This window comes from Bombina bombina, chromosome 1 (genome assembly GCF_027579735.1).
Source record: "Bombina bombina isolate aBomBom1 chromosome 1, aBomBom1.pri, whole genome shotgun sequence".
In the NCBI taxonomy this organism is placed as follows: domain Eukaryota; kingdom Metazoa; phylum Chordata; class Amphibia; order Anura; family Bombinatoridae; genus Bombina; species Bombina bombina.
Window position 1 is genome coordinate 476,300,218 of NC_069499.1, and position 12,164 is coordinate 476,312,381.

A 12,164-nucleotide genomic window follows, 5' to 3' on the forward strand; every position below is an offset into this window, starting at 1 on the left:
CAATAAAAACAGGTATTAGCTCTTGGTAAAGAGAGAGTACCCTCTAACGCATCAGAGTCCTCCATAGCTTGTGCTTTTAAAATGGACTATAGTAAATGGCATCTTTATACCCACAATGGCCGGGGCACTCACCACCTCCTATGACCCAGGCCCCACAGAGAAACCGCTTCTTCTCCTGTAAACCGCACGGTCAGGAAAGAGGAAGTTAATGAGGCCACACCCAGTCACATGGAATGCCATGCAGGACCGCCCCTGCTGCAGGAAGAAAAAAGTGCCAAACTGACAGGCTGTGCAGTTATCCAAAACGAAAGTAAAACCTGAATGTTAAACGTTGGAGTCGGAAGGCAAACATTGTGCTGGGACTGTTTGTTTGGTTTTTAGAACAGGCAGAAGATAATAGAAATAGATGGGCCCATAAAAATGAAGGAGACTGTATATATATAATTGCCTGGGTTCTAAACAGAAAACAGGAGTAGGAAAGATTCAGGAGCAGACTGAGACGAAGATATCTGGAAACCCCCTGCTTGCAGGGATATATTGGCCCGTATAAGGGGACATTGCCATAGAGAAAGGAACATTGCAGACTGAACTATATTTCGACATTTGCCTAAAAAAGTCATAAGATACACAGGCCTGGTTATCAGCTACTCACAAGCGACAGAATAAAAATTAAAGTGTAACACTATATACAAATAGAGGTGGATTGTGTGGGTTCTCCCAAGCACCTTGCTGAAACCTGTCATACTCAGCAGGGGGAAAAAGAGGAACGTGGGATATAAAGAACTATAGGACCCATAAGAGTGAAAGAGCAGCCGTTGTATATATAAGCAGAGGGAAAGCTGGACAGTCCTTATAAAAATCCTCTATAAAAAGAGACACTATCCACACATTGTGGGGGGGTTTACTGCATTGGGGAACGGTTATGTATATATTTTATATAAGGAATGTATGGTGTATAACAATGATATAAGATCTTTAGGAATGTCCTGATATACTATACTGTATTGATGTATTATAGAGCTGTATAGATAGCTGTGAAAAACTACAAAAGGATAATACAGTGGAGGTAGTAGAAGCAGCACAGTAAGGAGAGTAAAGTAAACCCCGCGTAGGTTATGTGTCTACATACAGAGATGTGAAAATCTTCTCACTGAGGGTATAAGTGGTTTAATTTTGAACTCTTTGATTTTAAGAAAGTTTTGATTTGATTTAAAGTATAATATGTATGCACAACACTTATAAAAGGTTAAAGTAGTATGACCAAGAGGGGAACATAAGCAGGGAGAAGGGACTGAAGCAACTTCCTTATTTGATGTAAGCAGCACACTCATGATAAAGGTAGATAGATAGGGACACAATTTTAGGGAGTAATATCCATTAATAGGGACACAAGAGATAGGTAGCTGCTGAAGGGTTAAGGTGGAAATCTGTATGGTGGTTCTTTTTCTGACGGTGCTCTCCTTCCCTCGTTGGAGCTGCCTGGTAGTTGGTATATGGATAAATATATGATAACTATGAAAAATAGGTCACCGAATATGCCGATAAAAAAAGACAAAAAATTGAAATCTCTGCATGAAAGCATTATAGAAACAGACACAGAAAACACGGGCAAGAATACAGAGACTCAGTTAACCATAAATCAATTAGCTGATCTGATATTACCACAGTTCAAGAGATTATAAAGAGAGAGATAGTGGACCTAGCACAAGATGTAAAACAAGTTTCATCCAGAATGACTGAGGTAGAAAATAGGGTTTCTGACCTAGAGGACAAAGTATATACACAAGAAACGGACATAAGTTCACAGGCAGACCAGATTAAATCTCTACAGCTAAAGGTAGAAGATATTGAAGACAGGTCTAGACGTAGCAATGTAAGAATAGTGGTTCTACCAGAGACCAGGGAATTTGAGGACCTGTTAAAATTTGGGTCAATATCCCTACCAAAGCTGATAGGAATGCAGATGCAGGAGGAAAAACTACAAGTGGAAAGGGCACACAGAATTGGACATTATAGAGCACCACAAGAGGGTAACACACGTCCACGTATGGTTTTAATCAAATACTTAAATTTTCAAGATAAGATAAATATTATGCGGCAGTATAGGATTAACCAACCACTTATGATAGAACATGTGTATTTATTTCAGGACTTTTCTCTAGAAACCTCCACCAAACGGAAAGCTATGGGCCATACTGTACGGGATTAATCAAAGCAGGCTTAAGAGCAACAATGAGATATCCCGCAAAAATTACAGTACTCAGTATGGATGGCACCGTAGCTTTAAATTCGGTGGACGAAGCTAAGACATTTTGCAAAGAAAATAACATTGTAGTATGAAAGGTAAATTACTAGTGAATTTGATTTTCTTTTCAGAGGGTAGCAGACAAAGAGATTGTGTGGGTATGTCAATTGTGACAAAGAACGTGGGTGGGGAGGCCTTGGTGGGGGAGGCAGAGTATCCTTTTACTTTTTTTTTTTTCCTTCTCTTCTTCTCATGTCTCTCTCTCCTGTCCATCCCCCCTGTGTAAATGGCTAGAATGATGGCTCCGTTAAAAATAATATCTTGGAACATGGGGGGTATCACCTCCCCTGTTAAACGTAGAAACGTACTTAGAATGATCAAAAAAGGTAATCCGGATATTATATGTTTACAAGAACTTCATCTAAAAAAAGCAGAGATAGACAAATTAAAAACAAACTGGATAGTGGAGATTATTGCTACACCATGTAGCAAGCGTAAGAGGGGGGTGGCTATTCTTTTAAATAAAAATCTGGATTATAATATTCTAAAACAAGAGCTGGACACTACAGGGAGATATATAATAATACAATTAAAGGTAGAAAATACAGTCTGGACTATCTGCAATATATATGGACCTAATGGGCTTGAAATAGATTTCTGGCAACAAATGAAACAAAAACTAGTACCATTCTTAGGCCAGAATCTAATTATAGCTGGAGATATGAATATAACATTATATCCAGAAATTGATAGACATAAGCTAAGGTGTAAACAGGCCAATTTCAGAGAAGCAAAATGCTTGAGGAATTTTTTAACTGCATTGAAAGTAAAAGATATTTGGCGTTTGCAACACCCAGACGATCGGACATTTACATGCGAATCCAAAACACACAGAAACTTTTCACGCATAGACATGTTTTTGATAGACGAACAGCTCCTTAGATATGAAATAGAGACAGACATTTCTGACATAATACTGTCAGACCATGCTATAATTACATTGACAATAGCTGCTAGAGATAGGTCCCAAAGAAAGACAAACACATTTCATTTTCCGGGGTATCTATGTAATAACCCGCAATTTGCAAATTGGGTGAATCAGAAATGGCAGGAATATTATACATATAATCAACATATAAATACGGAAATTTTATGGGAAGCAGGGAAAGCTGTAATGAGAGGGGAGATGAAAGCATACATGGTAAAGATGGTGCGTAAATTGAAAGCAAGGGAAATTCAACTGGCAAATCAATTGAGAAATGCTTTCGGGAGGTATAGAAGCAACCCTAATGATCTTAACTGGCGTAGATATTTAAGTACAAAAGAAGAAAGGGAGAGTTTCCTCAAAGAAAAATGGGCTAGGGAAGATTTAAAGGCAAGGGTAATATATCAGGGCTATCAGGGCCTAAACGCAAAACATTTAGCAAAGATAACCAAATTTCGCAAGAAAAGTAATTTAGTAGGAGCAATCAGGGTTGGAGACAAATGCCTCACAACATCTGTTGATATCAGGGAGGCCTTTCTAGATTACTATAGAAAACTTTATAGTAAGCAAAAGATAAATAACGAGGAAAAGGAAAGGAAACATTTTAGCACCCACAAGATTGCGTAATTCTAATAAACCTTGTATAATTAAGGATAAAACACACTGGTTACAACAAAAACCCGGCACCTACAAATGCGGGGTATCCAGATGTGGCATGTGCCAATATGTAAATAGGGAGGTTACCTTTACCAATTCGGGGGGAGACATTACATTCAAACAGAAATATAAGAGCAACTGCAGTACCACCTATGTAGTTTACTTGCTGAAATGTAGCTGCAATTTGATTTACATAGGAAGAACCAAAAGAAGTATACGTACGAGGCTGGGAGAACATGTCAATAATATAAAAAATGGCCTCATGACACACAGTGTGCCAGAACATTTTAAACTACATCACAATTCAAATCCTGCATCCCTAAAAATCCAAGTCATAGACTGAATACCCCCCAACAAATTTCCAAACAGGCTTCTAACACTCAGACGCAGAGAATCATGGTGGATTTACCAACTAAACACCATGCAACCATCAGGTCTAAACTTAGAATTAGACCTGCAAGCTTTCATGTAGTTTCACTAAAAAACACTTTTTAAAAAAACACAACATCAGATTTTTAATTTTAATGTATACAACTACATATTGCTTTTAAACATTTATCTAGTTTTTAACATTTAAGGCTTTTTAACATAAAGCTCATTTTTGAATAGTCTGTACATGCAGTACAATTCATGTTCATTATTGTCCATTTTCATTTCTATGTTTATATTTTAACGTTTATTTTTGCATTTAAGGTGATTACACTGAACAAATTTTATATGTTTTTCAGACATACAATAATGCAAAGCATTTTTCTTACTTAACAAGCTCACCTGCCAATCAGTCTCACTGGCTGGTAATCAATCATGCAATTAATGGTCCCTTTTATAAAGCCGGTAGGCACCATGCTTGCAACACTTCTAATTTTTCATCTCTTGAGAAAGTCTGGGCGTTCTCAGACGAAACGCGTAGAGTTTGTTTCATAGCTGTATGTTATACTATAACACAGTTTGGATGTAAAGATACCTTTATATGCAGTTTTTATTTGTGCATTTTGTAAGTAGCCATTTGTACGTGTGAAATTTGGTTTAGACTGGCTCACAAATTCGGACTATGTTACACATTACGCGTTAGAATCAGAGCTGATCAAACCATACAATTTAAAGGCCATATTGCACTGCCCATACAACAAACTACCAAGGCAGATTGGCCACCTTAGTACCATAGCAAATATAGTAAGGGCATGGCAAAAGTACTGTAATATATTGAGTCTGAAGTTTCAGGTTTCAAGACAGTTACCCATAGTGGGCTGTGTGGATTTTATACCAGGAATACAAAATGAGGTATTTCTTGAATGGAAAGCCAAAGGGATTATTGATTTTGCACAGTTAAGAAGGGGACAGAGCGGTGAGATAGAATCATATGCGAACTTAGCTGCAGAATTTCAATTGCCCGCAAAAACTTTTTTTGCATATCTGCAAACCCGACATTATATTGCTACACATAATACCCTATTTGGCACTGATTGGCAACAAGCACAAATAGACTCAGGTCTTAAGATTTACAAGGCAGGAATAAGGTCGATCTCATACTGGTACCAACAAATAATGCTGATATTAGGACAATCTCACATAAATACCCTGAAGGATAAACTTTACAAATATTTTACTACAATACAAGTAGAAGAGATCGTTGAAAGTATTAAATTGACAGAGGAAGCGACAGATAGGGTGAATTGGAGAGAATCTCAACTTAAATTAATAAACCAATATCATCTGACGCCAGAGAGAGTAGGTAAATGGGCTACGGTACAACAAAGTGCATGCAGCAGATGCAGGGAACAGAAAGCTAATTTATTACATTGTTTATGGGGATGCCCCAAAATTCAGCAATTTTGGTTAAGAGTACAATACTGGATAAATAAATATCAGAACATAAGGGTGACATTAGATCCATTACAAATATTCTTTCTGAGTAAAAAGGGGAATGTGGGTGACAGGATCTTCCTGAATACAATAATCTTAGCTGCACGGAATTTAATATTCACTAAATTGAAAAATAAAGCAGCCCGAGTATTAAGGAGCTGGTAAACGTTATTAAATTACAAATGGTAATAGAACGGCAAGATTTGAAATTGAGATCTATAAAATCTTACAGAAAATTTTTTAAAAAATGGAAGAAATATATCTGCTCTTGGCCGATGCCAAGCCAAAAACAATTTATAACACCGCTAATAAATGCTATACCCTTTATGGAATTAGTCACAGCAGAGGTTTTACCCCTACAATGGATATCCTAAAGTGTTCAGGTGTATCAACAAGGGGTAGGGGCTGTAGGGAGATGGGTGGAGGAGAGAGAGCATGAGGAATGCTATATATGTATTTAGTGTAATAAGCAGGTTTTTTTTTTTTTGGTTTTTTTTTTTTCTCTTCTTTTCTCTCTTCTTTTTTATGTTCTGGCATCCCAATAGGCAAAGTAAAATGTTGTGGCAAAAGTGTTGCTATATTCATCTCGGTTACTGAAAATATGCTAAATTAGAACAGTCATGGTATTTAATGCTGGACTATAATATTTTACAGTCACTATATAGATTATTGTTTGATATGTATTTCTGTTTTCCGATGCCGATCCGATACTTGATTGTAATATGATTCTTGAGACAATTGAATCTCCAATGTATGATATGTGTGTTGAAATTCTCAATAAAAAGTATATATAAAAAAAAAAAAAACCTGAATGTTCCCACATCTGCCAGACCCTCATCTAAGACATGTTGCAGCATAAAACATAATAAAGTAAACCATGTATAAATTCCCCCTGTTCAATAATCCCATTCCGGAGATATTAACCCTTGATTCCATACAGATAAAGGAGTCACACTGCGACCCTGTCTTCTAACGTTATCATATGATATAAAATAAAACGATCTTACCGGAATCATAGCCGTGGAACAGCCACACAGCCCCTCAAGTTTGACAGTCTTGTAGCATCACACTTGACATGGAGTGATAGAAGCAGACAGTGAAACTCGTCAACACTGATTGTTTAGGAGTTGTTAATACGAGTCTAGATGGTTTCACAGAAAGACTCTACCTGCATCTCAAGACCCTAACATTCGTCAATGCTCTCACTGAAAGGCTGACAAGACTACTTAAAACTTCAGTCCTTTAGTGAGGAGTACTACTCCGAATCTTCCAACACTTCTCCGCCATCCTCCTGTGACGAAAGGCAAAGAATTACTGGGGGATGAGGGGAGTTGGGGAGGCATTTAAGCCTTTGGCTGGGGTGTCTTTGCCTCCTCCTGGTGGCCAGGTTCTGTATTCCCACAAGTAAGGAATGTAGCCGTGGACTCTCCTCATATTAAGATGAAAAACCCTTTATCCAAATTAAATGGGACCAGAAAAGGTTTGGATTTCTGAATCATTTGAATTTCAGAATATTTGTATATTTGCATCTGTAAAATGGGACAGTTTGGAGAGGGGATGGGACCAAGTGTAAATAACAATATCTTTTATCATTGAGGTATTTTTACATGTCATAATACAGCTTATTCATCCAACCTAAAGGTAATTTTATATTATTTCATTTTTAATAGTTTTGTATACATATACATACATTATCTGAAAGGTGATTTTTGTTGCTTTAAATACATATAGATTAGTGTTTGCCTGTTAGAACACAAAAACCAAACCAAAGATACAGGCAGAGAACATTGTGACTTACTGGGGGTGGGGAAATTGTATTTTTTTAATAATTTTATTTAAAAAAAATATTAATGAAAAAGAATGGATATTTCAAGATTATTTCATTCTGGATTTGGGGGGGAAATAAAACAACAATGTAATATACACTTATTATTTATTTACTGTGCTTTTTGCTGTGAAATACTTCTGAAAGTTCCATTTTTTCCAGGAAGGCTGTGACATTTGTGAAATGTTGTGGAATTTACCAAACCCTGTAACATGCTATACAGTGATCAGAATACAAACTTATTCTCCCCCTCATTACCCACATCAAAGGAGACCAGAAACATGAATTCCACATGGCTTTTCAAAAGGGTGTATTCCTGAACTGCTCAGGGACAGGGAGGTGAGGGGACTTGTAAGAGAAGGTGGCTCACTGGTGTTTTGTGGGCAAGGCCACAACATAAGATGCCGAGTTATTGGTGTGCTGTAGGCAGGACTGGATGTTTTATTGGTAGTGTCAATCAGTAGCTGGAAACAGAGCGTTACTTGGAGATCAAACCAACTCTGGACATTTTTGAAGACCAGCCCAGCCCCCGGCCTGGCACCCCCAGCTCTTTACCTTGTGGTAGTCACATAGAAAAGTTAAAGCAGCACCACCAATTCATAAGAATACATTTTTTGAGCCATAGACTGTAAAAGACAACGTTTCAAACCCATGTCCTTTATCATGTCTCTACATTTAGCTACCAATCAGCAAGCACTCCCCAGGTGCTGAACCAAAAATGGGCCAGCTCCTTAGCTTACATGCCTGCTTTTCAAATAAAGATACCAAGAGAAGGAAGATAAATTAATAATAGGAGTAAATTAAAAAGTTGCTTAAAATTGCATGCTTTATCTGAATCATGAAAGAAAAAATGTGGGTTTCATATCCCTTTAAGAAATAATGAAGCAGTTGCTCCATGTGCATATTGGTTGTAATACCTTTCCCTCCTGTTGCTGCCACTTTCTAACTTGCAAGGCCTTGTCCATCCTTAAATGTTGTTGCCTCAGATGCTTATCCAGCTGCCTCCTCCTGTCTTGCAGCATCTCCATGAGATTGTCAATTCTCAGGCAGCTGCTACGGGCTCTGTGAATCATCTCTGAGTTTGCAACTGGCTGATTAGATTTGAATAATTCAATTAATTCAGTCAGTTTGTGGCTTTTATTTAGTAAAGCCAGCGACCTCTCTAGAAGAGCTAAAAATAAAAGAAACAACATTGATTACAGTCTTAGTATTTATATGTAATAGATAAATGTTAATGTTTTTGATCACAATTTAAACTATATTCATATACATCAGGGGTCAGCAACCTTGGGCCCCCAGATGTTTTGGAACTACATTTCCCATGATGCTCAGACATCCTAAAGAGTGTCTCAGCATCATGGGAAATGTAGTTCAAAAACATCTGGGGCACAAAGTTGCTAACCCCTGATATACACACAAACACACACACCTTAGATTTTTCTATTAATTGGTTTTGTTTAATTAAAAAAAAATATTTGAAAAATGTTGCCTTATGAAAACAACAGCATTTATAATATAGAACTTTAATGTGATCTTTTTCTTCAACTAAAGTATTCATCTTATAGACAGAGCTACCAATTTAAAAAAATATATCAGAATGAATAGCTGTACATTCGGTCTATAGGCTGCTGTTATGTCTAATATCATTAGAAAAGCAATGACCATGATTTTTAAACACAAAGTTCCACTACTGGCATAACACTGTGAGATACATTCTGAATGTAATGTCTCTTTAAAGCAATTCTAGTGCCTATAATCACAGCGTCTCTTGCACTGCAAAGCCAACATTGTTTATAACTAAACCAAAATGCCTCCTATAACGGTATAACAATATACAAACAGGAAAAATAGCATGCCTAGTATTACATTTATGACGACCAATGTTAACATCCTGAGCTAAATTTATTTTGTTAAAATGTATTTATACTGGTTCATCTCAATTAGATCGCTAGAGCTCATCCTCATGTAGAACGTACGTTCAGTGTAGCCCTGATAAACCTGCACAAAGGGAAACGACAAGAATTTCTTTAACAAAAAACAACAAAAACTCTCTTTTATTTAAACATCACTAAAGGAACAGTAAATTCAACTTTCATGATTCAGATAATGCATGTAATTTTAAGCAACTTCACAAGTGACATTATCTAATTAGCTTTATGCTGTTTGTATCCTTTGTTGAAAAGCATACCTAGGTAGGCTCATTGCAAGCTGCTCATATACGTTTTTTGTCATCCTGTGTCCCCAGCTTGCTCTCAGTAGTACATTACTGCTCCTTATCAAAGGATATCAAAATAATGAAAAAACAGAATTTATGTTTACCTGATAAATTACTTTCTCCAACGGTGTGTCCGGTCCACGGCGTCATCCTTACTTGTGGGATATTCTCTTCCCCAACAGGAAATGGCAAAGAGCCCAGCAAAGCTGGTCACATGATCCCTCCTAGGCTCCGCCTACCCCAGTCATTCGACCGACGTTAAGGAGGAATATTTGCATAGGAGAAACCATATGATACCGTGGTGACTGTAGTTAAAGAAAATAAATTATCAGACCTGATTAAAAAACCAGGGCGGGCCGTGGACCGGACACACCGTTGGAGAAAGTAATTTATCAGGTAAACATAAATTCTGTTTTCTCCAACATAGGTGTGTCCGGTCCACGGCGTCATCCTTACTTGTGGGAACCAATACCAAAGCTTTAGGACACGGATGAAGGGAGGGAGCAAATCAGGTCACCTAAATGGAAGGCACCACGGCTTGCAAAACCTTTCTCCCAAAAACAGCCTCAGAAGAAGCAAAAGTATCAAACTTGTAAAATTTGGTAAAAGTGTGCAGTGAAGACCAAGTCGCTGCCCTACATATCTGATCAACAGAAGCCTCGTTCTTGAAGGCCCATGTGGAAGCCACAGCCCTAGTGGAATGAGCTGTGATTCTTTCAGGAGGCTGCCGTCCGGCAGTCTCGTAAGCCAATCTGATGATGCTTTTAATCCAAAAAGAGAGAGAGGTAGAAGTTGCTTTTTGACCTCTCCTTTTACCAGAATAAACAACAAACAAGGAAGATGTTTGTCTAAAATCCTTTGTAGCATCTAAATAGAATTTTAGAGCGCGAACAAAATCCAAATTGTGCAACAAACGTTCCTTCTTCGAAACTGGTTTCGGACACAAAGAAGGCACGACTATCTCCTGGTTAATGTTTTTGTTAGAAACAACTTTTGGAAGAAAACCAGGTTTAGTACGTAAAACCACCTTATCTGCATGGAACACCAGATAAGGAGGAGAACACTGCAGAGCAGATAATTCTGAAACTCTTCTAGCAGAAGAAATTGCAACCAAAAACAAAACTTTCCAAGATAATAACTTAATATCAACGGAATGTAAGGGTTCAAACGGAACCCCCTGAAGAACTGAAAGAACTAAGTTGAGACTCCAAGGAGGAGTCAAAGGTTTGTAAACAGGCTTGATTCTAACCAGAGCCTGAACAAAGGCTTGAACATCTGGCACAGCTGCCAGCTTTTTGTGAAGTAACACAGACAAGGCAGAAATCTGTCCCTTCAAGGAACTTGCAGATAATCCTTTCTCCAATCCTTCTTGGAGAAAGGATAGAATCTTAGGAATCTTTACCTTGTCCCAGGGGAATCCTTTAGATTCACACCAACAGATATATTTTTTCCATATTTTGTGGTAAATTTTTCTAGTTACAGGCTTTCTGGCCTGAACAAGAGTATCAATAACAGAATCTGAGAACCCTCGTTTTGATAAAATCAAGCGTTCAATCTCCAAGCAGTCAGCTGGAGTGAGACCAGATTCGGATGTTCGAACGGACCTTGAACAAGAAGGTCTCGTCTCAAAGGTAGCTTCCATGGTGGAGCCGATGACATATTCACCAGATCTGCATACCAAGTCCTGCGTGGCCACGCAGGAGCTATCAAGATCACCGACGCCCTCTCCTGATGGATCCTGGCTACCTGCCTGGGGATGAGAGGAAACGGCGGGAATACATAAGCTAGTTTGAAGGTCCAAGGTGCTACTAGTGCATCTACTAGAGTCGCCTTGGGATCCCTGGATCTGGACCCGTAGCAAGGAACCTTGAAGTTCTGACGAGAGGCCATCAGATCCATGTCTGGAATGCCCCACAGTTGAGTGATTTGGGCAAAGATTTCCGGATGGAGTTCCCACTCCCCCGGATGCAATGTCTGACGACTCAGAAAATCCGCTTCCCAATTTTCCACTCCTGGGATGTGGATTGCAGACAGGTGGCAGGAGCGAGTCTCCGCCCATTGAATGATTTTGGTCACTTCTTCCATCGCCAGGGAACTCCTTGTTCCCCCCTGATGGTTGATGTACGCAACAGTCGTCATGTTGTCTGATTGAAACTGTATGAACTTGGCCTTCGCTAGCTGAGGCCAAGCCTTGAGAGCATTGAATATCGCTCTCAGTTCCAGAATATTTATCGGTAGAAGAGATTCTTCCCGAGACCAAAGACCCTGAGCTTTCAGGGATCCCCAGACCGCGCCCCAGCCCATCAGACTGGCGTCGGTCGTGACAATGACCCACTCTGATCTGCGGAAGGTCATCCCTTGTGACAGGTTGTCC

General features: G+C 38.7%; 1 protein-coding gene across 2 annotated transcripts in view; it reads right to left on the reverse strand.

Moving 5' to 3' along the window:
* CCDC141 (coiled-coil domain containing 141) overlaps window positions 1–12,164 on the reverse strand; it is a 796,073-nt gene that overhangs the window by 561,121 nt on the left and 222,788 nt on the right. For both annotated transcript variants that reach the window (XM_053698512.1, XM_053698511.1), the window contains exon 5: window positions 8,493–8,746. In XM_053698512.1, coding sequence (XP_053554487.1) covers window positions 8,493–8,746 — 254 coding nt within the window. The remainder of the gene's footprint in view (window positions 1–8,492; window positions 8,747–12,164) is intronic.